The 25519-nt window shown below is 63.3% G+C and overlaps 3 protein-coding genes across 3 annotated transcripts; 2 read left to right on the top strand and 1 right to left on the bottom strand.

The window, feature by feature from the left end:
• Nucleotides 1–269: 269 nt before the first annotated feature.
• Nucleotides 270–15697, top strand: ESPL1 (extra spindle pole bodies like 1, separase). Its single transcript, XM_039380122.1, has 32 exons — nt 270–291; nt 776–868; nt 1309–2376; nt 2694–2798; nt 3115–3235; nt 3366–3502; nt 3992–4230; nt 4508–4750; nt 5199–5343; nt 5459–5603; nt 5766–5905; nt 5983–6117; nt 6326–6445; nt 6588–6759; nt 7234–7365; nt 7564–7720; nt 8210–8319; nt 8597–8925; nt 8962–9918; nt 10256–10757; nt 10849–10935; nt 11365–11578; nt 11845–12041; nt 12308–12435; nt 12675–12797; nt 13079–13240; nt 13438–13611; nt 13855–13959; nt 14117–14229; nt 14416–14499; nt 14688–14852; nt 15139–15697. Exons 2-32 carry the CDS (start codon nt 815–817, stop codon nt 15338–15340), a joined length of 6765 nt encoding a protein of 2254 aa, XP_039236056.1. The 5' UTR covers nt 270–291; nt 776–814; the 3' UTR covers nt 15341–15697.
• Nucleotides 15698–16217: 520 nt separating this feature from the next.
• PFDN5 (prefoldin subunit 5) lies at nt 16218–18855 on the top strand. The gene is made up of 6 exons (XM_027715925.2): nt 16218–16321; nt 16823–16925; nt 17234–17265; nt 17634–17708; nt 18311–18416; nt 18659–18855. The coding sequence occupies exons 1-6, from the start codon at nt 16250–16252 to the stop codon at nt 18724–18726; spliced, it is 456 nt and encodes a 151-aa protein (XP_027571726.1). The 5' UTR covers nt 16218–16249; the 3' UTR covers nt 18727–18855.
• A 592-nt stretch (nt 18856–19447) lies between these two features.
• Nucleotides 19448–23387, bottom strand: LOC113985286 (zinc finger protein 629-like). The gene is made up of 4 exons (XM_027715936.2): nt 22958–23387; nt 21989–22046; nt 21394–21495; nt 19448–20738 (listed from the first exon to the last, which is right to left on the bottom strand). Exons 1-4 carry the CDS (start codon nt 23117–23119, stop codon nt 20044–20046), a joined length of 1017 nt encoding a protein of 338 aa, XP_027571737.1. The 5' UTR covers nt 23120–23387; the 3' UTR covers nt 19448–20043.
• Nucleotides 23388–25519: the final 2132 nt, after the last annotated feature.

The following is a 25519-nucleotide window of genomic DNA, read 5'->3' as shown; positions in this document are numbered from 1 at the left end:
GACACCTGGGGACACCCCTTTACGGTGACCACGCCCCATCACAATGACCACACCTCCTTTGCTGTGACCACGCCCCTCACACCACTGACCCCCTCCGTTCCCACCGCCCTCCCCTCTATGCGCGTGCGCACCCGTGCCTCGCTATTGGCATAAAAACCACAGCTCCCGTGATGCCCCACGCGGAGGGCGGGGCCGGGGGCGGGGCCGAGCGCTGATTGGCCGTCGCGGAGATTTGAACGCGCGCGCGGCGCGAGGTGCCCCCTGGCGGCCGAAGAGGAGCGGCCACGGAAGGTGAGCGGAGGTTTGGGGGGTCCTGGGGGGAGATCGGGGGGGGGTCCTGGGGGGGAGATCGGGGGGGCCGGGGGGGCCGGGGGGGCCGGGGAGGGTGGCTGGGGGGAGGGGGTTGGTGAGGAGGAACCAGGGAGCAAAGAGAGGGGGGAAAAGGCCTGAAGGCAGCGGGGTGCGGGGGGTTGGGTTATCTTGAGGGGAGATCGGAGTTCCTGGGACCCCCTCAGAGGGCTGAGGGTCCCGGGGGTCCTCAGGAGGGGGGCTGTGAGTGGGAAGGGGCAAAAGGGGGCGGGAGGAAGGCCTGAGGGGCTGCAAAAATGGGAGGGATTTGAAAGGAGTTTGGGAGGGCCTGAAGGGGAAATTAGGGGGCCTGATATTGGGGCTGGGGGCCTGAGGATGTGGGGACTGGGAGGGGGCTGTGAGTTTTGGGGGTTTGTGAGCTCGGGGGCGGCTGTGGGGGTCCCACACCTTCCCCTGCCTCCCCCAGCCCCACATCACTTTGGAAGCCCCTTGGAAACACCCCAGGATGGATGGGAAGGAGAAGGGGGACAACATCGAGGAGAGGCTGGAGAAGCTGAGGGTGAGCTGGAGGTCCCTCCCTGGGGAGGGGGCTCTGGGCTGGAGGCTGGGTCCCTTTTTTTCCTAGGAAAACCTCTGAATCCTGCTGGGGGACTCTTGGGGGGGGTGTCTCTGAGCTGGGGTATGGGGTCTTAACTCATCCCCAGGAAACCTTCTGGATCTCACTGGGACCCACCAGCTGTGGGTGAGCTGGGGGACTCTCACGGGGAACCTCAGGAGGCTCTGGGCTGGGTTTGGGGGGTCTGACTCCCTCATTTCCCCAGAAAAGGACATTCAGAGGGGCTCTGGATCCCTCTGGCAGACCTCCTGACTGGCTCTGGGCTGGGGACTGGGGGTCTGACTCGCTCTTTCCCCCAGGAAATGACCCTCGGGGGGCTCAGGGCTGGGTTCTAGGGATCTTGACTCCCTCATCCAGGGGTCTGAGTCCCTGTCTCCCCTCAGGAATCCCTGCAGATCCCCCCGGGAGCGCCCCCCCCATCCCGGCAGCAGCGGCTCCAGACGTGTGACCGTGTGCTCCGATCGTGTGTGGAGCAGCTGGGCCGGGAGGGTCCCCCCTCCTTTGGACCCCCCCTCATGGCCCTGGCCCAGGAGGCCGCCAGGGGCTACCTCAGCGTGGTCCCGAACCCCCCGGACCTGTACTTGGAGAAGATCCTCTTCCACTTGCTCAGGAACGCCGTGAATTCCCGCTGGAGGACTGGGAATTCCTGCTGGGCTGCGGCTGAGCTGCTGCGGGAGCGACTGCGAACCTACACCCCCCTCCAGGACCCCCCCAAAGACTTCACCACTGTCACCTACAACACCTTCTGTGTCCTCTGGAAAGGGGCAGCGGCCCTGGCAGGGCCTGACCGGCCTCGGGAAGAGGGAAGATCCCTGTTTTCTGCCCAGATCCGTGCCCTGCGCTTCCTGCTGCTACTGGAGCAGGACGGGGGGTCTCTGCCCCCTCTGCAGCCCCCCTTCTTCACCTCCCAGACAGCCCAAAAGGCAGCAGCAGCCTCTGCCCTCTATGAGGCCGAGAGGGCTCCCTGCCCTGTGTTCCTGGCCCGGCAGCTCCGGGAATTCCTCCTGGAGACTCTCCGGGAGGAAGCCCCAAATCCTCCCGGGATCCAACACTCGCTGTGCTTCCTGGAGCTCACCCTGGAGTGCTCCAGGCACCTCTGCAGGGCTGGCAGGTTCCACGAGGCCCTGGAGGCCCTGGAGGAGGCCAAGGCATTCCTGGGGCGCTCCAGGGAGGATTTGGGGGCCCCCCTGGCGCTGCTGGAGGCCGGGATCCAGCTGGGAAAGGGGAGGTCCCCCCCAGGGCCCCTGCTGTCCCAGGCAGCTGCAGCGCTGAGGGGGGAGGGCTCAGAGAGGACCCTCAGGGTGCTGCTGGAGGGGGCCCGGTTTGTGACGGCCCAGCTCGGGGAGGTGACGAGGAGGAGTCGGGAGCTGCCCTTCGGCCTCGAGGACCTGCCCGGGCTCTGTGCCTTCACCGAGGGGCATTGCTGGGCCCTGCAGCGGCTGCTCAGCAGGGTGAGGGACTGGGGGGGCTGGGAGCGGGTCTGGGGGCAGCTGTGGGGGGGTGTAACCCTATTTTGGGGTTGGGGTTCACTTTGTGTGAACCCTCTGTGTTCCTCTCCGGTGTTCGTGTCACCAGGAGCAGCTCCAGGAGCTCCTGAACCCCCAAATCCCACTTCACTCCTTCCCTGCCCTTCCCAGGTCCATCCCAGCAGCTCCCAGAGATCTTGCAGCTCCTGATCCCCATTTTTCCCATTCCCAGGTCCATGCCTGTCCCCATTCCCAGCTCCTGGAGCTCCTGCCCTCCCTGAACCCTTCTTTCCCCCCCCCAGGTGCCCCCCGATGCCCTCAAGCAGCAGGTGACGGTGAAGCAGCTCCTGTTCCGGAGCCTCCAACTCTTCTCCAACACCATCCACGACACCTTCCAGGGCTCCCAGGTACTCCCAGGATGGACCCCCAGGACCCTTGCGGTCAGAAAGGGGGCTTCAGTGGCCCTGAGGGGGTTCTGGGAGTGCTGGGATCTTCTCCCTTTGTTGGTGGGGTTGGAAAGGGGAGTTTGGGGTGCTCAGGATAAGACCCTTGGGGTGCTGGAAGCACCTTGGGGTTGGAAGAGGGGGCTGGAGGTGCCCTGAGAGGGTTCTGGAAGCTTCTCCCCTCCTTGGTGGGGTTGGAAGGGGGGGCTCAAGGTGCCCTGGGGGTGGTTCTTTGGGGGCTGTGGAGGTGACCCCTTTGCTGACCCCCCTGTCCCTTCAGCCCTCAGGGTGGCTGGGGCTGGCCCAGGTGAGCAGGAGCTGCACCCGGAGCGTGACCTGGATGGTGGAGGCTCTGGGGGGGCTCCCCGAGACCGACAGGGCCAAGTTCCTCGATGTCACCGGTCAGTGCCACCAAGGGGGAGCCCTTGTCCCTGTCCTGGGGGGCTGTCTCTGCACAGCTGGGAGGTCTCAGTCCCCTTGTGGGTGGGGAGGGGGTTCTCTCAGTGACTTTGGGGGTCCCTCTCCCCACAGCCTCGTGCACCTTCAAGTTGGGCTTCGCCTTCCACAGCCGGAACTTTCTGGAAGAGGCTGGAACCATCTGCGAGCCCTTCTGCAGGGGGGTGGGGGAACTGGGGGGCTACGGCTGCCCTGACACCCCCCCAGAGAGGGTACGGGGGGCTGGGAATGGGGAGGGGGACAGTGGAGGGGTTTGGTCCCGGAATAGCCCCTATTCCCAACTCCGAGCAATTCCCTTGTCCTGGGTGGGACAGGATGGTCTCAGTGAAGGGAGAGAGGATGGGACCAGCTTTTCCTCCTGGAATAACCCCAAAGCCCAGTCCTTCCCTTGTTCCAGGGTGGGAAGGGAGACATGAGATTATCCCGGTGAGGGGAGGAACTGAGAGGATAGGAATGGCTTAGCCTCTGGAACAGCCCCAATTCCCAGGTTCCCTTCTCCCAGGTGGAGATGGGATACAGGGATGATACTGGGATTCCTACCGGTGACGGGAGGACTGGAGAGGATGGGACCGGGTTTTCCTCCTGGAACAATCCCAGTTCCCACCTCCCAGCCCTTCCCTTGGCCCAGGGCAGGTTGAGGGGGATACAGAACCCCTGGAATTCCCTCTCCACACACCTATTCTCTCCCTGTCCTCCCACAGCTCCACAAGTGTTTCCGGATGCAGGTGGAGAGCTGGAAGCGCCTGGGGCGGCCGGAGCAGGCTCTGGGCTCAGTGACCACGTGGCTCCTGGCCCTGGCCCAGCCTGGGGGGGTCCTGAGGGCCCAGCCTGGGGGGGTCCTGAGGGCCCAGCCCGGGGGGCTCCTGCACGAGCCCGTGGGACTCTGGGCCAGGATCAAATCGGAGGCGGCCAAACAGGGCCGGGAGGAGCTGCGGCTGCGGTGAGGGGGAACTGGGGTGCTGGGAGGGACTGTGGTGGGGACTGGGAGCTGCTGGGAGGGACTGTGGTGGGGACTGGGAGCTGCTGGGAGTGTGGTGAGGCCCTGCAATGGATTTCCCAGAGGATGCCCCATCCCTGGCAGTGTCCCAGGCCAGGCTGGAGCTGCCTGGGATAGTGGAAGTTCCCAAGGCAGAGGATGGGATGGGATGAGCTTTAATGTCCCTCCCAACCCAACCCACTCCATGAATCCATGAAAACAATGGGATTTCTTCCCCCAGGACCCTCAGGGACTCCCTGGAAGGCCATTCCCTAGACAGGGCCACCCTGGTGTCCCTCCTGCTGGCCGAGCTCCAGGCTTACAAGTGCCTGAAGTGGGACACGGGGCCGGAGCGTTACAACGTCCTGTGTGACCTCCTGGAGCTCTGCCCCGAGGACCCCGGGGGGCTCCTCCCGAGGGCTCTGGGGCTCCTGGAGCTGGCCCAGGTCCTGTGCTACCACAGCTTTGCCCCCCACACTGACTGGTGGGTGCCCTGGGACCACCCCCACCCCAAATGACCCCTGGGAGTGGTGGAGGCACCGGAGGGTTTCGGGTTTGGGGTTTTGGGGAGAGGGTTGGTGGGTCTGGGGTGGGGGAGGGTGCTGGAGGGGGGGGGAAGGGCTTTTTTGGGACCCTGGTGGGGTGGGAAGAGCTTTTCCAGGACAGATGAGAAGGTTGGGAAGGGTTTTTTGGAACTCTGATGGGTTGGGATGAGCTTTTCCAGGCCCATCTTGTTGAGTGTCCATCTGGGAACAGGTTTCTGGGATCCTCTGTCCCTGTTTGAGGTCTCTCAGCCCCATGGTGTTTCTTTGGGGTCCTGGGGTGTTTCCCTCCCTCTCCTGTGGATCTCCAGAGGTTTTTGGGGCTGTTCCTGATTCCCCTGTGGAGTTCCAGGGATTTTGGGAGGGTTTCCTGACCCCTTTTCCCGGCAGCTCCGCACTGGACGCGATCCGGGAGGCCCTGAGGCTGCTGGAAAAGGTGCCCCAGAATTCCCAGAACCGGGATCAGCTCCTGGATGAGAAGGCCCAGGCCCTGCTCTGGCTCCACATCTGCACCCTTGAGGCCCACATGGAAAAGGTTTTGTGGATCAGGGGCTCAAAGGGGCTGTTTTTTCCCAGGATTTCAAAAATCCCGGAGGTCTGGGTGTGTTCTGGACCCATCCAGAGCCTCCTGTGGTGTCCCAAATTCCCAGGGCATGGAGAGGGAGCAGAGGGGGAGGACCCAGGGCAGCAGGAACCTGGAGGAGTTTGAGCCCAACGACCTGAATGCTGAGGGAAGGGCAGGAGAGGAGCTGGATCCGCAGGATGGGATCAGCTGCACCCTGGACACCGACAGGGGTGAGGAGGCTGGGGCTGGGGGACCAGGAGGGGGTTTTCTGGGACCCTGGAGGGGTGGGAAGAGCTTTTCTTTTGGGAAGAGCCAGGTGTCAGCCTGGGAATCCTCCTTTTGGCCCCACCTGGCTCTGTCCAAGCTCTCTTAGCCCCTTGGTGTCCCCTCAGCTCTGACCAAAAGCCTGGATGAAGCCTTTTCCCTATGGAAGCAGCTCCTGGAATCCCCTGGAATTCCCTGTGTTCGGAGCCTGGAACAAACCGTGACCTCCCTGCACCTCCTGGCCACCCTCTACAAGCTCCTGGCCAAGGTGAGACCCCCAGGACCACCGGGAGACCCCCCAGGAGGTGGCTTTGGGGTGTAACCAGTGGATTTTGTGCTTCCCAGCCCATCCAAGCCCTGGAGAGTTTCCTGCTGCTCCGATCCTTGTGCCGGAGCCTCAGTGACACTCCCGGCGCTGCCTGGGCCTTGTCCCACCTCACCCGCCTGCTCCTGCAGCTGGAATGTCCCACCCATGCCCAGGTGAGCCTGGAACGACCCTCTGGAATGGTTCAGTTGATCCCTGAGGTCCTGGTGTTCATCCCAGTGTGGCATTCCCAGGTTTTCCTGGAGGAGCTGGAGTGTATCCCACAGGAATTCCCAGCAGCTCCTCCAACATCCTGGGAATGACCAGGTCGGGATTTGGATAATCCCCGAGGTCCTGGTGTTCATCCCAGTGTGGCATTCTCAGGTTTTCCTGGAAGAACTGGAGTCCATCCTGAGGGAATTCCCAGGTGGAGACGAATCCCAGCAGCTCCTGCAACATTCCTGCCTCCTGCTCCGGAGCCACCTGTGTTGTGTCAGCCAAAAAGTAAAGCCAAAAGGGCTCCTTTTTGCCCCAAAAGTTGTGGGAAGAGGGAGTTTGAGGGGTGCAGAGACCCCCCAAAAGTAGGACAGGAGGGAATTATGGATGTGGAGGACCCATGCAATCCCTGAATCCCGATTTTTCCTAGATGGAGGAGGGGCTGTCCCTGCTCCTGCAGGTTCTCCAGAGCCCCCTGGCCCAAAAGGCCACCAAGGGCTGGTACCTGCTCCAGGCCCAGGGGCTCCAGGTGGTGGCCACGTACCTGGAAATGGCCCCTGCACACCTGGATCCAGAGCTCCGGCACCGGCTGCACCGGAAAGGTGGGACTGGAGGGGTGGGAGTCACCCCTGGGGGGGGATGGAGGGTCCCAGGGGGTTTTGGGGAGAGGATGGAGGGTCCCAGGGGGTTTTGGGGAGAGGATAGAGGGTCCCAGGGGGGTTTTGGGGAGAGGATGGAGGGTCTTGGGGGGGACGCAGGGAGAGGGGAGGAGGGTCCCAGGGGGTCTCTGGGGGGATGGAGGCTCCTGGAAAGGTTTAAACTCTGGGATTTTGAGGATGAGGAGGAGGAATGGCGGGAGTTTGGGGGTGAGGAAGAGAAGGATGGAGGGGGTTTGAGGATAAGGAGGAAGGGGGAGTTGGAGGATGAGGAGGAAAGTTCGATTTGAGGAGGAAAAAGAGGGTTTGGTGTGAGGAGGAGGGAACTTGGAATAAGGAGAGGGAATTTTGGGGGTGTCTCTATGCTAGAGGGCTAGGAAGGGCTTTCCTTGGTGCTGACCCTCCTCCCAACCCCCCCAGGCTGGAAGACCCCCAAGGTGGCCCTGATGGAGGTCCAGAAGCTCCTTCGCAGTGTCATCATCTTCCTCCTGGGCTTTGACATCCTGGGGGGCTCCCGGAGCAACGAGGGGGCAGAGCAATTCCAGGACTATGGTGAGAGGGGAGGGGGGACCCTCTGGAATGGGGTAGGATCCCTGGAAAGGATTGGGAGCCTCTGGAATGAGTTGGGTTCCTTGGGAGGGGTCAGGACCCTCTGCAGTGAGTTGGGCTCCTCCAGGGAGGACCTGGAGCCTCTGGAAGAGCTCAGGCTTCCCCTGGGCCGGATCCATCCCCTCCCTTCTGCCCCCTCAGGTGCCAACGTGGTGCTGAAGTGGGAGGTGCTGGGGGAGGCCCTGTGGTGCTGTGAGCGCCTGGTGACGCTGCTGGGCCGGGCCGAGGTGCTGTGCCGGGCCAGGGCCTTCTGCGGGGAGGCCCTCAGGCTGTCCGGGCTCCTGCAGGGCACGCGGTGGTGAGCTGGATCCCTGGGGCTGGGAACGGGATCCCTGGGGCTGGGAACGGGATCCCTGGGGCTGGGAACGGGATCCCTGGGGCTGGGAATGGGATCCCTGGGGCTGGGAATGGGATCCCTGGGGCTGGGAATGGGATCCCTGGGGCTGGGAACGGGACCCTTGGGGCTGGGAACGGGATCCCTGGGGCTGGGAACGGGACCCTTGGGGCTGGGAATGGGATCCCTGGGGCTGGGAACGGGATCCCTGGGGCTGGGAACGGGACCCTTGGGGCTGGGAATGGGATCCCTGGGGCTGGGAACGGGATCCTTGGGGTTGGGATCCTCGGGGTTGGGAATGGGGCCTTGTGACGGGCCAGGGCCTGAGGGGTCTTGGGAGGTCTGAGGGATCTTTGGGGGGGTCTCAGGGGTCCTTTGGGGGTCTGAGAGTATCTGGGGCATCTGAGGGGTCTTGGGGGGGTCTGAGGGGTTTCTTCCCCATCCCTTTTCCAGGTGCACGTCGTTCCTGCTGCTGAAATCCCAGCTGGAGCTGCAGCAGGGGGAGCTGGAGCTGAGCCAGCTCAACCTCCAGCACACCCTGTTCCTGCTGCAGCCCCACCCAGGTGAGACCCCTGGGATGCAGGGGGGGACCCCCAAACTTGGGGGGACCCTGGGGGTCCCCAGTTTTGGGATCTGCCTCGGGATCCTTCCTGGATCCAGTGCTGGAGCACCCAGGGGTTGACCTTGAGCTGGACAAGTTTGGGATTCAGGTTGGATCCTTGGGCTGGAGGACCCCAAATATCCCTCCCTTCCATCCAGAGTTTAAATCCAGAAAGGAGAGTGTTGGATCCAGGTTTCTCAGGCTGAAGGACCCCAAATTAACCCTCCTTTCCCTTTCAGAGCCCAAACCCCCCCAGGAGCCCCTGCTCCCACCCAAGATCCACCCGAGGAAGGGCCACATGGAGCCAAGGAGGCGCTGGGACCACCCCAAAAACCCCTCGGGGGAGGAGGACGAGGGGTTCCTAAAGGGCCCTGCCCTGGAATTCGTGGCTCCTTCAGGCTCCCAGGACCCTCTGAGTGCCCTCACAGCCTCCCCTGAGCTGAAACCCGGGAAGAAGATGAGCCTGGCCTTCCTCTCCCACCCCTGGAGCTGCCCCTGCTGCCTCTGCTCAGACCTGGTGGTGTCGGTGCTGGGCCTGCGCTGGGCCCTGGCCCAGGCCCGGGGCCGGGTCCTGGCAGGGGAAGGGGCCGCGGGGGTGGCCCGGGTCCTGGCAGGGGAAGGGGCCGCGGGGGTGGCCCTGGTGAGGAGGGTCCTGCCCCGCTGTGCCAGGGTGGGCCACAGGTTTGCCAGGGAGCTCGGTGACAGGCTGGGGGGACACCATGGAAAAGGGGAGCCCCCTGGGGACAGGGACCACCCCAGGAACCAGGACTTCTCTGTCAATGGGGACCCTCTTGGGAACCAGGACCTGGGGCTGCAGGACCCCTTTGAGGACCAAGACCCTGCTGAGAACTGGGGTCTGCCCACCCTGGACCCCCAGAACCCCCCCAGAATGAGACCCCAGCCCACCCTGGGCCTGCTGGACGAGCTGGTGGCCATGGGCTACTCCACACTGGCTCTGCAGAGCCTGAGCGGCACCGGGGGGCTCTGGGACCCCCAGGACGAGGAGCTGGAGTGGGGATTGACCTTCCTGGGGTCCTGCAGCCCCCACCTGCCCGGCCTGGGGGTCTCTAGGGCCACCCTCCTGCTGGCTAAGGCCATGGCCACCCTTGGCCACCTGGCCACCAAACTGGGCCTCTCTGTGGACGATGTCCTTGCCCAGGGCTGGACTCTCCAACTGCAGCCTCCCCCTCCAAAAAAGACCCTGAAAGACTCCAAGGCTGAACCCCAAAAGCACAAACCCGCCCCCCCCAAGGCCAGGGGGGTGAAGCCCCGTGGGGTGGAACCCCCCAAGGAGAAGCCCCCCAGGGTGAAGCCCCCCAGGGTGAGCTCCCCCAGCCCCCAGGACGTGTTTGCTCCGGGGGACTTGGACTCTGAGGTTGTGCCCCCCATTGCCATCAGGGGGCCCTGCACCCCTCACCCCAAAGCTTTTCCCTCCTTCCCGGGGCTCCCTGGCCTCCCCAGGACCCCCTTCACCATCTACAATGAGGCCTCACCTCCTCCTTGCAAGGCCCAGCTGAGCAGAGCCCCCAGAGCCCAGGGGAGGGTCAAGTCCCGCCTAAAGGTCAGTTTTTGGGGGGATTTTGGGGTGGGGAAGGTTGGGAGGGAAGGATTGGGGTGAAAAGTTTTGGGGGGGAAGTTTGAGGGGAGGAAATTGGGGGGGGAAAAGTTTGAGGAAGGAAAGTTTGGGGGTAAGCTTGGGAGGAAGTTTGGGGAGGGAAGGTTTTGAAGGGGGAGAGGTTGAGATGGGAAGGTTGAGGGGGGAAAAGGTTGGAGGGGGAAACTCGGGGGGAAAATATTTTGGGGGCAAAACTTTGGGAGGCAAAGAGAGGGGAAAGCTGAGGGGTAAAGTTTGGGGTGCCCCCCAAACCACCCCTGACCCCCCTGTTCCCCTCTTTCAGGTGACATTCAGTGATGACAGCGACCTGGAGGATCCCAAAGCCCCCCCAAGTGCCTCAACCACCCGAAAAACATCCTGTGCCCGCAAGAAGGGGCAGCCCCCCAAGTCCCCAGGATCCCCCCAAATGAGCCCCCCAGGAATGGGGGTCAGACGACAGCGGGGGAGGCCCAGGAAGGACCAAGGAAGCCCCCAAAAAGCGGCTCAGGAGAAGAAGGAAAGGGGGACACACTGGGCTGGGGCTTCCAGGAGGAAGAAGGAGCAGGAGACCCCCCAAAATGTGGCTCTGGAGGAGAAGAAAAGGGGAACCCGCCGGGCTGGGGGCCCCAGGGGGAAGAAGGACCAGGAGACCCCCCAAAAAGGGGCTCTGGAGGAGAAAACAAAGCAGGGACCTCCCTCCCAGGGGGTGCTGGAGGGGCTGAACCCCCTGAGGGCCGTGGAAGAAGAGGAGGAGGAAGAGCTACGGCGCAGCTTCGAAGTCTCCCAGGAGTGGGGGGGACCCCCAGGTGAGTTTTGGGGCTGATTTGGGGGGGTTCTGTCCCCCAGTCTGTCCTCAGCCTGAGGTTGAAGCCCCTCTGTGTTCTCCCCACCCCACAGGGAGGGTCCAACCCAAGGCCAGTGAGGATGTCCCAGGCAGGGGGGACCGCCCACCAGGTTTGGGGCCACCCCTGCCCATGGCTAGAGGTGAGAATCTGGAATTTGGGGGATTTGAGGGAGCTGGGGAGTGGGGGGGCAAAAGTCTTGCTGGGCATTTATTGATTTCCAACTTAATTTATTTCCCTTCCCTAAGAACTTCCTTCCCTTCCCCAGGGGTTTCTTTTCCCCCAGGAGTTTCCTTCCCCCCAAACTTGCCTTTCCTCACCCAAAACTTGCCTTTCCCAAAACTTACCTTTCTTAGAGCTGGGGGCTGAGGCCATGGTGGGTTCCCCCCTCTGTCCCCTCCCCTCCCTGCTCCTCCCATGGTGTCTGACCCCACTCTGGAGTGTCCCTGGGGTTTCACTGTCCCCTCTCTGGGGTGTCCCTGACCCCTCCCTGAGGTTCCTGACCCCACTCTGGGTGTCCCTGGGGTGTCCCTGACCCCTGTCCGTGGTGTCCCCTCTCTTTCTCCTCCAGGTCACCCATCCCTGGACTCAGTTTTGGAGCTGCTGCAGGAGGCCCTGGGCTGGATCAGCCACTTCCCCCCGGGGTCCCTGTACGGGGGGCTGTGCCAGCTGCTGGCCCTGCTCACGGGGGACAGGGACCCCCTGGGCACAGCGGGGCTGCTCTCGGAGTCCTTGTGTGTCACCGCCCGCCACCAGCTGCTGGGCATCCTGCACAGCCGGGCAAGGTGGGTGTCCCCTCCCCGTGTCCCCTCCCTGTGTCCCCTTCCTTCATCCCCCATTCCATTGGGGCTTTGGGCCCCATTCCATTGCCCCATCCCAATGTTCCCTCTCTTCCCCACCATCCCCCCCATCCTGGGGCAGGGTCTCACCCCACACTCCCCTCACCCTGCAGAGGTCATTTTGGGATGATTCCTCCTTCACCTTTGAGATGATCCCCTCTCACCTTTGGGACAATCTCCCCCCTCACCTTTGGGATGATCCCCCCACTCAGGAAGAAGAGGAAGAAGGAGAAGTTGGGAGGGGATGTGTCGGAGCAGCTCCAGGGCCTTTCCCTGCGGGAAGGGGGGGACCCCCCCCAGCCCTGCCCCCGCCTGGCCCAGCTCGAGGGGCTCTTCCAGTTCAGCACCTCAGGGCTGGGGGCTCCAGAGAGGGAACAATTCCGGGAGCAGATCCAGCAGATCCCCAGTGGTGAGTCCACGGGGGCCACTGGGACCAGCACTCAGCACTGGGGAGGGGGATCCTGAACCCAGGGGGGGCTTGGGTGTCCCCCTGTGCAGGATATGGAGGGGCTGGAGAACGAGGAAAACAAGAAGGGGCTGGAGAAGGAGGGAAAGTGGCTGCAGAAGAAGGAAAAGGTGCCCTGGGGGAGGTGGGTCTGTGGTGCCCTGGGGGGTCTGTGATGTTTTGGGGGGCCTCTGATGGCCGGGGCTGTCCCTGACCTCGTGTGTCCCTAGGGGTGACCGTGGTCCTGCTGGCCCTGGGCAGCCCCTGCCAGGGGGCCGTTGGGGACACTCTGCTCCTGACGCGGCTGGAGAGGGACATGGAGCCCCTGAGCATCCGGATCCCCACCCACAGGTCCCAGGTGAGGGCAGCGAGGGCATTCCAGGGTCTGGGATCCATCCCCAGCCTCCTCCTCATCCTGGGGAGGAGCGAATTCCCCATTCCAGGGGCTGGCATCATGGACCACCCTCACCTTCATCCTGGGGAGGGGGCACCCCCCATTCCAGGATCCCTTTAGGGAGTCATTCACCATTTCAGGGGGTGGGATCCCTTTAGGATGTCCCCCTACCATTCCCAGATCCTTGATGCCTCCCCCTCCAGGCCCCCCTCAGCTCCATCCTGAGGGAATTTGAGTCAATCCAACGCGAGCAGAAGGAAGCCAACGGATGCACAGACAAGCAGGAGTGGTGGTCACGGCGTTCCCAGCTGGATCAGAGGATGAAGGTGGGGAGACACCCCCCCCAATCCCCAAATTTGGGATGGGGGTGTCCTGACCCCTCTGAGTGACTCGTCCTGGAGTTGGATCCCATTACCTTTTGCACCTCTCCCTATCCCCTTCTCTGTCTCCCTTTCCTTTTTCCACATCTCCCATTCCCATGTGTCCCATTCCCACCTCTTCCATTCCCATTCCCACCTCTCCCCTTCTCTTTTCCACATCTCCCACTCTCTTTTCCACGTCTCCCATTCCCTTTCCCATGCCTGCCATCCCCTTTTCCCGTTCCCAGACCCTCATCCAGAGCCTGGAGTCCCATGTTTTGGGGTGCTGGCGGGGGCTGCTCCTGCCCAGGCCCCCCGGGAGCTCCCCCAGCTTGGCCGAGGAATCCTCCCGGCTCATCCCGGAGCTGCGGAGCTGCGGCTGGAACGACCCCGACCCTGCCCTCGTCCAGGTGGGTGGCCTGGGCTGGGATCTGGGGGGGGTGATCCTGCGATTTGGGGGGCTGAGTGTGGGTTTGGGGGGGCTGAGCCCAGGATTTGGAGGGGCTGAGCTGGGATTTTGGGTGCTGATCCTGGATTTTGGGTGCTGATCTTGGATTTTGGGGTGCTGACTCCTCGATTTTGGGGTGCTGACTCCTTTGCCCCCCAGGTGCTGCTGAATGGGGCCCCTGCACTGACCCCCCCTGATGTCCAGGCCTTGGCCTTCGGCCTCTGCCCGGCCCGGCCCCTCCGGGCGCGGCTGCTCCTGGAGGAGGCCCTGGAGGGGGCCCTGGAGAGGGACCGAGGGGACAGCAGGGGGTCCCTGGTGCTGCTGCTGGACAAGGTGAGACCCCTGAGGCTGCTGCTTCATCCTCATCATCCTCACTCCTTCCTCATCCTCCTCACACCTTCATCTTTATCCTCACACCTTCATCATCCTTCTCCTCCCCTGCTCCTGGAGGAGGCCCGGGAGAAGGGCCAGGTGGCTCTAGGGGGTCCCTGGTGCTGCTGCTGGATAAGGTGAGACACCCCCAGGGCTCCTTCCTCATCCCCACACCTTCCTCACCCTTCTCCTCCTCCCTGGCAGCACCTGCAGCGTCTCCCCTGGGAGTCCCTCCCGGCCCTCGGGGCCGTGCCGGTGACGCGGCTCCCGGCCCTGCGGTTCCTGCTCAGCTACGTGATGGCCCGGCAGGTCAGGGGGGCACAGACCCCTGGGACCCTCTCCCTGGCGGGTGGGGGGACCCCCTGAACCCCCTTCCCAGGGTTTGGGAACCCTCCATCCCCCATTCCCGGGGTTTGGAGTGTCCCAGGGTTTATTCCCCCATTCCCACATTCCCTGTCCCCCTCAGAGCTCAGGGTCCGTCCTGGCCCGGGGGGTGAACCCCAAAAGCACCTTCTACGTCCTGAACCCCCACAACAACCTGGGGGGCACCGAGCAACGTTTCCGGGCCTGGTTTGAAAGGTCAGGGCACCTTTGGGGGGCTGGGGGGGGAGGTGGGGCTGCACCCCAAATCCTGCCCCTATAACCTCTGCGGGGGATGCACCCCAAATCCTGCCCCTATAACCCCTGGGGGGGCTGCACCCCAAATCCTGCCCCTGTCCCCTCTGGGGTGGCTCTGGCCCCCAAAATGCGCCCTGTCCCCCCCAGTGAGCCAGGCTGGCGCGGCGTGTCTGGCTCTATCCCAACCCCGGAGCAGATCCAGGAGGCCCTTCTGGAGCATGACCTGTACATGTGAGTGGGATTTTGGGAGGTCCCTGGAGGGTCCTGACACCCCCCAGAGCTCGGAGTCAGTTCTGAGCTGAGGGGGTGAACCCCAACAGCACCTTCTCCCCCTTCCCTGGGTTTTGGGGACCCCCTGTTCCCCATTTCCGGGTTTTTGGGAACCCCTGGGACTCACTCCGGGGGTCTGTGTCCCCCAGCTATGCAGGGCACGGGTCGGGGGTGCGGCTCCTGGACAGACAGACCCTTTCCCGGCTGGAATGTCGGGCTGTGGTGCTGCTCTTCGGCTGCTCCAGCGCCGCCCTGGCCCTGAGGGGGGGCCTGGAGCCCACCGGGACGGTGCTCAGATACGTCATGGCCGGGTGGTGAGTCTGGGGGGGCCCGGGGGGCTTTGGGAGGATCTAGGGTGTATCTGGGGTGATTTGGGGGGGATCCGGTGGGCCTGGAGCCCACCGGGACCGTTCTCAAATACATCATGGCCGGGTGGTGGCTCTGGGGGGCTCTGTGCCTTTGGGGGACTCTTGGGCTTTGAGGGGGCTCTGCATGCTCAGTTTGAGGGGGGCCTTGGGAATTTGGAGGGTCTCTGTGACTCTGGGGGTCTCTCCACGCTCACAGCCTGTGTTGGGGGGCCCTCTCCCCCTTGTTTTGCAGCCCCCTGGTGCTGGGGACGCTGTGGGACGTCACTGACCGGGACCTGGACCGCTTTGCCCAGGCCCTGCTGCAGGGTTGGCTGGGGGGAGGCCCCGGGACCCCCCTCCTGCCCCACCTGTCCCAGGCCCGCCAGGCCCCCCGACTCAAATCCCTCATCGGGGCCGCGCCCGTGGCCTACGGGCTGCCCGTGAGCCTCAGCTGAGGGGGGTCCCTCCCATTCTCTTTGGGGTCTCCCCATTGCTTGTGGTGTGGGCTGGAGGGTCCCCCAGTTGGTTTTGGGTCCCCCCTGTTACCTACAGGCTCCTCATCTCCCTGTGGGAATGGTTGGGGGGTCCCCCCCATTGTTTGGAGATCCCCTTGTTACCTTTGGGGTCCCCCCATTGCCCTGCTGAGGATTTTGGGGTCCCCCACCACCATGGGGCCTTTTGGGGGTGTCTGTTCTGGGGTCCCTGTGCCTCTTTTGGGGAGTTATGCACGCCTTAATTTATTTTAATGAAATTGGTTTTATTCGAGTTTCTGCAACAACGAAATAAATAAAAGCTGCTGCCTCTTTATCCGACCCCCCACCTCGAGTGTTTCTGAGCCCCCAAATTCCACTGGGCTTCCCCAAGTTTCTCTGGCCCTCTCAAGTTTCCCTGGGTCCCCTCAGGTCTCAGGGTTCCCCCCAGGTCTCTCATTAAGACCCCTCCCCTTTCTCCTGAGGGGAGCATTAGGGACACCCCCTTTTCCCCTGGGGGGGCATTCGGACCTCCTTTCTCTGGGGTCGGATCCCCCCCTTTCTCTGGGGAGCACCTTGGACCCCCCTTTTCCCTGTGGGAGACCTTGGATCGCCCTTTCTCTCGAGTGGAGGGGGCTTTATGACCCCCATTTTTCGCGGAGGAACATTAGGACCCCCCTTCTCGCGGGAGGGGGCGGGAGGGGGGGCATTAACACTCCCCCCTTTCCCGGGGTGGGGTGGGCATCAGGACGCCCCCCGCAGTCCTCCAGCCCGGCAGGGGGCGTTGTCTCTCAGAGGGTATGGGTGGTGGGTGGGGACGGGGTGTTGTCGGTCCTCCAGCCCGGCAGGGGGCGCTCTCACGCCAGGGCGTGTCCTGGGGCGGGGCGGCCCAAGATGGCGCAGACCGTGAGCGTGGGGGAGCTGGGGCTGCCCCAGCTGGAGCTGCTCAAGGGGCAGCTGGACCAGGTCTGGGGAGCCTGGGGGGCTGTGGAGGGTGTGGGGATCGGGGGGCGCGGGGTCTGAGGGTAAGATGGGACTGCCCCCGCTTTGGGGGTTTGGTTTGGGGAGTCGTGGGGAGGTCCTGGGAGGGGCTTGGGGGGCTTTGGGGATCGGGGGGGGTCTGGGGGTCCTAGCTGGAGCTGTTCAAGGGGCAGCTGGAGCAGGTTGGGAGGTCCTGGGGGGTTATGGCGGTCTGAGAGGGGTTATGAGGGAGTCCTGAGGGCTGGGGGGGCTTTGGGGATCAGAGGGGGCTCTGGGGGGTCCCAGCTGGGGCTGCTCAAGGGGCAGCTGGAGCAGGTGTGGGGGAATTGGGGGTCCTGGGGGTTTACAGGGGGCTGGGAGGGGTTATGGGGAGCTTTGGGATCGGGGGTTCTTGGGGGCTGGTGAGGCTCTGGGGGAGGCCTCTCTGCTCCCCCACCAGCCCTGGGGACCCTCGAGCCTCACTAAAGCCCCCCCGTACCCCCCCAGGAGGTGGAGTTTCTCTCCTCATCCCTGGCCCAGCTCAAGGTGGTCCAGACCAAGTTTGTGGAGGCCAAGGAGTGTCTGAACGTGCTCAACAAGGGCAACGAGGGTAAGGGGGGCCCCAACCCGGGGGGCCTCAGGGGGGGCCCTTGGGGGGGTACAGGGGATCCCGGGGGGGGGGCTCGGGATGGCACAGAGGGCTTTGGCTGCTTGGGGGGGGGCTGGGAAGGTCTCAGGGGGGTCCTTGGGAGAGTTGGAGGGCCCAGGGAGGTGCGGGGGGGGGGGCTCAGGGGGGTCCTGGGGACTGTTTGGGATCACAGGGGGTCCCAGAGGGGCTTCTGGGGGGTCCTAGGTCTCTGTAGGGGGTCTCAGGGGGTCTTCCCAGCCCCCCCTTGATCCCCTCTTCGTTTTCCCCAGGGAAGGACCTGCTGGTGCCTCTCACCAGCTCTGTATCCTTTGCCCCCCTCTGGGGGTCTCTGTGCCCCCCCCAGGCTCTGCTGCCCCCCAGAGCCTCCCCCTGTGCCTCCCAGCCCCTCCCTTTGCTCTCTGGGACTCCCCTTTTCCCTGACCCCCCCTGGATCCCTCTCTCTGGGTGGAGGTGTCTCTGTGCCCCACCACGACCCCCCTTTTCCCTGACCCCCTTCAAACTCCCTCAGGCCCCCAAGAGCCCCCCAGAGAAACCCACCCCGGCCCTGCCAAGATCCCTCAAACCCCCACAGAGCCCCACTCCAGACTCCTCAAACCCCTCCCTGGAACCCCCCCAGACCTCCTCAGACCTGCCTTGTCCTCTGTGCCCCCTTTTCCCTGACCCCCCCAGATGTACGTGCCCGGGAAGCTCTCGGACGTCAGGAGGGTCCTGGTGGACGTGGGCACTGGGTACTACGTGGAGAAGGTGGGGGGAGGCCCTGGGGTCTCGGGGGGTGTGGAGGGGGTTTGGGGGGGTCTTGGCAGGGCTGGGGTGGGTTTTGAGAAGCTTTGAGGGGCACGGTGGGGGCTCCTGGGGGCTCTTGGGAGGGGGCCCTGAGAGGGTCTGGGGGGTTTTGGGGGGTCTTGGAGGTGGGGAGTCTGGGGGGGTTTGGGTTTTTTTTGCCCTGCTCTCATCCTGTTTTTTTCCCCCTTCCCATCCCTCATCCCTCTTTTTCTCCCCTTCCCACCCCCTTTCCCACCTCCTTTCTCATCCCATTCTTCCCCCATTCCCATCCCCCCTCATTCTCACTCCCATTCCCATCCTCTTCTCCCCCAATCCATTCCCATTATTCCTCCCATTCCTATTAATCCTATTCCCATTATTCCCATTTCCCCATTATTCCCATTCCTCCCCATTTCCTCCATTCCCACCCTCATTTTTCAACCCCCGTTTCTCCACATTCCCATTCTTCCCATTATTTATTCCCATTATTACCCCGATTCCCATTATCCCCCCATTACCATCATTTCCACCACTCCCCCCATTCCCATTTTCCCACTATCCCCATTCCCATCCCCCATTCCCAGTCCGCCGACGCCGCCCGGGCGTTTTTCCAGCGGAAAATCGAGTTCCTGACGCGGCAAATGGAGAAAATCCAACCGGCCCTGCAGGAGAAACACGCCATGAAACAGGGTGGGCACCCCCCCAGGACCCCTGGCTTTGGGGGACCCCCCCACGGACCCCCGACTCCCCCAGGGCTTGGAACCTCAACACCCCCCAACCCCCTTGGTTTTGGGGTCCCCCCGGGTTTTGGGTCCCCTGACCCCTCATGTCCACCCCCCAGTTTTGGGGTCCCCCTGTCCCCAGTGCCTTCGCTGTGGGTTTTGGGGTCCCCCCAGTTTGGGGGTCCCCCCTGACCCCCCTGTCTCCCGCAGCCGTTCTGGAGATGATGACGCAGAAGCTGCAGCAGCTCACGGCGGCCCCGGGCGGGGCCAAGGCGTGACCCCCCCTTCATCCTCCTCATCCTCGAGGGGGTGGCCCCCCCAAATCCCGGCCCCCTCAGCCCCCCCAGATCCCCCCTCCCGTTTTGTAGCAGCTTTTGCTGCCAACCCCCAATAAAGGAGAGACGGAGTGGGGGGTCCTGGGGGGGTTTTTGAGTGGGGCTGGGGGGCTTTCGGGGGGGGTCTTGAGGTACAGGGGAGGTTTACTAAGGTAGGGGGGCTCTGCCACACCTGCACCCACACAATTTGGGGTACCCCCTTCCTGGGTTTAGGACCCCCCTTCCTGCTCTTGTGGCCCCCCCGACCCCCATCCTATTTTTGGGTCCTCCTGACTCCCCCTCCCCAGTTCTGGGACCCCCCAGCTCTCCTGACCCCCTCCTTGGCTTTGGGGCCTCCCAACCTCCCCTCCCAGTTTTGGGGTCCCCCAACTCCCTCTCAGGTTTTGGGGCCCCCTTGACCCCCCCTCCTTGTGTTTTGGGGTACCCCCCAGCCCCCTCCTGGTTTTGGGGCCCCCATTTGCCCCCCCCAAAATCCTGTTGCCCCCCCCTCGACCCCTGAACCCCCCAAAACTCCCCTCCCCGGGACTTTTTGCTGCCCCCCCTCCCCCCCCCAAGTTTTACCACCCCCCATGTAGGGCATTTTTGCCCCCTCCTCCCCCAAAAAACACCCCCAGGTCCCCCAAACACAACTTTATTCACAGCCCTGCCCCCCCCCTCCCCTCCCCCACAGGGGGGTCCCGATGTCACCACTCCCCCCCGGGGGTCCCCCCTTCTTGTGTGTGTGTCCCCTCCCCCCCTATTTACAGCTTTGGGTTCTGGCACCGACAGGGACATTGGGAGCACTGGGGGGTCCAGGGGGGCACTGAGGTGACACGGGAACATGGAGGAATTTGGGGACACCGTGTCCCATTGTGTGTGGCACTGTCCGTGTGTCCCCAGCCCTGTCCCCATGTCCTGCCTGTGGCACAGCCCGTGTGTCCCCTGGCATGGTGTCACAGTCCCTGTGTCCCCTCAGGGCACAAGGAGTGGCAGGTGCCCAGAGCTGTGCCCAGGGCAGAGCCACTGTGGGCCAGGTGTCCCCCTGTCCGTGTGTCCCCTTCATGGTGTCCCTCTGTCTGTGTGTCCCCTGGCCATTGTCCCCATGTCCCCTTGGGGTACAAAGAGCCCTCAGTGCCCCCTCCGGTGCCAGGGCAGTGTCCCACTGTCCATCCGTCCCCTGTCTGTGTGTCCCCATGTCCCAAACAGCAGTCGGTGCCCTCTGCAGTGGCAGGGCCATGTCCCACTGTCCATGTGTCCCCTCCATGGTGTCCCCGTGTCCCCTCAGGGCCCGAAGAGCGGGAGGTGCCCCCTCCGGTGCTTCCTCAGTGCCGCGCTCCGGGCGAAGCTCTCCCCGCACTCCACACAGATCAGGGGCTCCCCAGCCCCCTCCTCTGCCCCCTCCACCCCCGAGGACTCCCCCCTCGCCCTGGGGGGCTTCCCAGGGTACTGGGGGGCTCTCCGTGGCCGTGCCCCCCCCGCGTGGGTTCGCTGGTGCTTGATGAGGTTCTTGCTCTGCGTGAAGCTCTTCCCGCAGTCGGAGCAGCCGTAGGGCCGTTCCCCGGTGTGGATCCGCTGGTGCTGGATGAGGTTGGAGCTCCAGGAGAAGCTCTTCCCGCAGTGGCCGCACCTGTAGGGCTTTTCCCCGGTGTGGGTGCGGCGGTGCTGCACCAGGTGGGAGTTCTGGGAGAAGCTCTTCCCGCACTCCCCGCAGGTGCTCGGCCGCTCCCCCGTGTGGGTTCGCTGGTGCCGCAGCAGCTTCGACCAGTGGCTGAAGCTCTTCCCGCACTCGTTGCAGATAAAGGGGCGTTGCCGACCCCCTCCGCGGCGCCCCCCCCCTTCCTCGGACCCGCCCTGGGAGGGGCCCGGGGGTGCCCGCGGGGCGGGGGGACAGAGGGGGCTGTGGGGGATCACGGTCTGGATGATCTCCTGCGGCAGAATTTCCTCCTCCTCATCCTCGCTCACGATCCCGTCATCGGCTGGAGGGAGGGGAACCAACAAACAGGTACTGACCCCGGGAATGGGCACTGTGCCCTAGAAGGGGCTGTGACCCCCTCACTGCCCCCACAAAGGGGCTGTATCCCCAACCCAGAGTGGCTGGAGACCCCAAAAGGGTTTGTAAACCCCCAAATGGTCACTGCACCTCAAAAGGGGTTGTAACCCCCCCAGGAATGGTCACTGTACCCCAAAAGGGTCTGTACCCACATCCCAGGGTGCCTGGAGACCCCAAAAGGGTTTGTACCCCCCCAGGAATAGGCACTGTGTCCTAAAATGGCCCTCACTGACCCCCAAAAGGGGCTGTACTCCCTCCCAGGCAGTCTGGAGACCCCAAAAGGAGTTGTAATCCCCCCAAATGCCCTAAAAGGGTCTGTACCCCCTTACTGTGCCACAAAAAGGGACTGTACCCCCTGTCCCAAATGATCACTGCACCCCAAAAGGGGCTCTACCCTCCTCCTCAGGTGCCTGGAGACCCCCAAAAGTGTCTGGAGCCCCCCAAAAGTCACTGTACCCCCCCTCCTTGGGTACCTACTGCACCCCAAAAGTGCATCCTGAAGTGCCTGGACCCCGCAAAACTGCCCATACCCCCCTCCTGGGGTGCCTGGAGCCCCCCCCAGTTTTGGAGTCCCCCCTCACCGATGAAGACCCTCCTGACCATGTCCCCCTCGTCCCCCTCGTCCGAGTCCTGTAGCTCCACCACCTCAGGCTCCTCCTGCTCCATGGGGGGGTTTGGGGGGCCTGGGGGAAACAGGGATCCTGAGCACCCCAAAACACACGTGGGACCCCCCCCCCCGACCCCAGAAACACCCCCCCAAATCCCAAAGGACCTTTTGTGTCCCATTTTCTGCTGTGCTGGGGATGGATCCTCTGAATCCAGGGATTTGGGGAGGGGCTGCTCCCTCCAATCCCTCTGTACCCCTCCTCAATCCCTCTGTGCCCCCCAAATCCCTTTGCTACCCCCAGTCCCTTTGTGCCCCCCAAATTGTGACCCCAAATCCCTTCTTTCCCCTCCAAACCCCTCTGTGTGCCCCCCCAAATCTCTGTGCTTCCCAAACCCCTCTGCCCCCAAATCCCTCTGTGTGACCTCAAATCCCTTTGTTTCCCCCCAAATCCATTTGTCCCCCCAAAATCCCTCCGAGTGACCCCCAATCCCTCTGTGCCCCCCCAAATGTGACCCTAACCCCCCTGCACCCTCCCCAATTCCCCCTGTGCCCTGCATTCCCCCCCTCACCTGTTCCTTGGGGGGTCTTGGGGGGTCCCACGGTTGCTCCGGACTCAGCTCCTGAAATCTGGGGAGGAGGGGGATGGGAGGGGTCACAAGGAGGTCCCAGGGGGGTCCCTTGTACCCCCTCCCATGGAAACAGGGCTGAACTGAGCCCCCCACCCACATTTAGGGGGGAAAAAGGGGTCTTGTAACATCACTGTGGGGGTCAGGGCCCTCCCCCACACCAAATCCAACATGGGGATCTCCCAAATTTTCGGGGGAGTCTCCCAATGTTTTGAGGGGTCCTCACTCCCCTTCCCCCCCAAACCCAAAGATGGATGTTCATCCCCCCCCCCAAATCCATCGCTGCCTCCCCCCAGCGCGCCCCTTCCCCCCAAATCCAAGACGGAGGGGGGGGTGTCCCAAATTTTGGGGAGGGAGGGAATCTCCCCGTGTTCCGGGGGGGTCCAACCCTTCACAACCCCAAAAACGGCGCCTCATTCCCCCCCCCCCCTCAAATCCATCACCCTCCCCATCTTCTCCCCCACCCCAAAACCAACACGGGGGGGGCTCAAGTTACGGGAGGGGTGTCTCCCAATGTTCCGGCGGGTCCACACTCCCCTCTGCCCGAACCCCAAAGATGGCTGTTCAGCCCCATCCCCCCCCTCAAAATACATCGCCCCCCCATCGCCTTCCCCCGCCCCAAATTCAACACAGGGGGGTCCCATATTTTTTTGGGGGAGTCTCCCAATGTTCCGAGGGGTCCTCACTCCCCTCCCCCCGCCTTTACAAACCCCAAAACGACCGTTCCTTCCTCGCCCCGCCCCCATCCATCGCCCCCTCCTCGTCCCCCCCAGTCGCCTCCCCCCTCCCCAAATCCAACACGGGGGTGTCCCAAATTTGGAGGGGGGGGTGTCTTCCAATGTTCCCTAATCCTCTTCCCCCTCTCGCCCCAAAGATGGCTGTTCAACCTCCCCCCATCGCCCCCCGACTCACCCCTTTGGGGCCTCGTTCCTCGGGGATCCCGGAGGGTCCGGGGGGCTCCAGGGCTGATTTTGGGGGGGCTCTCGGGGGTGCGGGAGGTCCGGGGGGGTCGTTTCGGGGGGAGCCCCCGGGAGCGAGGCGGGAGCGGGGCCGGGAACAGGAAGGTCCCGTCATCCCGTTCCCCGGATACGCGACGGGAAAAGGGGGGAAAAAGGGGGAAAACCTCGGGAAAAAGGGGGGGAACTTCCCAAAATTGAGGGTGTCCCACCCGTGACCCCCCCGGACAAAAAGCCGGGGAGGGGGTTTAGGAATCACCCGAATTACGGGGGGGGGGTTGGGGGAGGAAGGGGGAGTTTTCCAATCCCCGGATGGGAAATTAAACGGGATTTTTTGAGTCGGGGGGGTTTGAGGTGAGGAGGGGGAGAAAGAGAGGACGCCCCCTCCCCCCACCCCAAACAATACACCCCCCCTTTCCTGCTTTGTGTAACGGCGGCTCCGCGCGTTTCCTGCCCCCCATGCCCCCCCCCCGGGAATTAAAAACGTTGGAACTACGCAACAGCCGGCGGGGGAAATAATGGGACTGGGGGGGTTGGGGTCGTGGGATAACGGGGTTGGGGCTTTGGGGGGTCCCCTGCACCCCCCAAGCCACTGAGACTCCCCCCCTCGATGTTTTGGGGGTGTGGTTTGCACCCCACCCCTCGTGAATTAAAAATGGTTGGAATTACACAACAAGCCGGAGGGATCTCGGGATTCCAGGATAGAGGGACAGCAGGATTGTGGGATAACGGGATGGTGGGGTTGTGGTATCGGGGTTTTGGGGTGTCCCCTGTGCACCCTAAGCCTTGAGCCCCCGCCCGGTTGTTTTGGGGGTGTGTTTTGTGCTCCCCCACGGGAATTAAAAATGGTTGGAATTACTCAACAAGATGAGCCTGAGGGGTGAATAATTGGATCGGGGGGTTTGGGGATTGTGGGATAATGGGATTGGGGTTTTAGGGAGTCCCCTGTGCCCCCCAAGAACCCCCCCCCCCCCCATGTTTTGGGGGTGCGTTTTTTGTCCCCCCCCCCAGTAATTAAAAATAGTTGGAATTACACGAGGAGCCAGAGGGATCTTGGGATTCCAGAATGGAGGGATTTTGGGACTGTGGGATAATGGGATGGTGGGGTTGTGGGATCGGGGTTTTGAGGTGTCCCCTGCACTCTCCAAACCCCTGCGACCCCCCCTCTTGTTTTGGGGGTGCGTCTTTTGCCCCCCCCCTTTGGAAATTAAAAATGGTTGGAAATAGGGAATGAGTCAGGGTTTGAACTGGGAGTCACTGGTCTGAACTGAGGGGGATGTGGGCAGACTGGGAGTCACCGGTTTGAACTGGGAAGGGTCAGTGGCTTGGTGCCCCCCCAAACACAGGTTTTGGGGGGGAGGTCCCCAGTGTCCCCAGGGGCTGTGTCCCCCCATCTCCACATGACTCCAGACTCAGGCGGGACTTCACAAACACCTCGATTTGGGGGGGGGTATTAAAAAATAATTTATTCATTCATCAATAGACCTTCCTCGTGCACACCACGAGGCCATTCCGGGGGGGGACACTCACCCTGGTGTCCCCATGGCCCCTCCATGGTCCCTTGGGTTGGGGGTTGACACTGTGACTCCATCACAGCTCAGTGTCCTCACCGGGGTGTCCCAGTGTCGTTGTCACCCACAGCCCATTGTGGTGACACCGTGGCCCTGTCACAGCCCGGTGTCCCTGCTGGGGTGTCCTGGTGTCACTGTCACATGAAGCCCATCACGGGGGTGACACCGTGACCCCATCACAGCTCAGTGTCCCCATTGAATGTCCTGGTGTTGTTGTCACCTGTAGCTTGTTGTGGGGGTGGCCCGGTCACAGCTCAGTGTCCCCATCGAGTCTCCTGGTATCACTGTCATCCACGGGCTGTTGTGGGGGTGACACTGTGACCCTGTCACAGCTCAGTGTCACCACTGGGGTGTCCTGGTGTCCCTGTCACCCGCAGGCCGTTGTGGGGGTGACACTGATCCCGTGATCCTCTCACTGCTCAGTGTCCCCACAGTGCTGTCCCAGTGACCCTGTCACAGCGGGGGTCACACTGTGACAGTGTCCCTGTCGGGCTGCCCCCGTGTCACTGTCCCAGTCACAGCCCCGTGTGGGGCTAACACTGTGACCCTGTCACAGCCTGAGTCCCTGTCCTGCTGTCCCCATGTCACTGTCCCAGTCACAGCCTGGTGTCCCCATCAAAGTGACACTGTGACCATGTCATATCCAGGTGTCCAGCCTGGTGTCATAGTCCTCCTGTCCCTGTCATTGTCACATCCCAGTGACCCCATCCTGGTGTCCCATCACATCCCAGTGTCCAGCTCACTGTCCCCCTCCTGGTGTCACTGTCCCTGTCACATCCCCGCGTCCAGCTCGGTGTCCCTGTGCCATCCCCATGTCCAGCCTGTTGTGTCCCTGTCCCCATCCTGATGTCACTGTCCCCATCCCAGTGTCCCTGTCCCCATGTCCCCGTCACATTCTGGTGTCCCTGTCACATCCCAGTGATCCTGTCCCCATGTCCCTGTCCCCG

Source organism: Pipra filicauda, unplaced genomic scaffold (assembly GCF_003945595.2).
Source record: "Pipra filicauda isolate LSUMZ 115617 unplaced genomic scaffold, ASM394559v2 scaffold185_size1782982_pilon, whole genome shotgun sequence".
NCBI classification, from domain to species: Eukaryota; Metazoa; Chordata; class Aves; order Passeriformes; family Pipridae; genus Pipra; species Pipra filicauda.
This window is presented reverse-complemented; position numbering and strand designations above follow the sequence as displayed.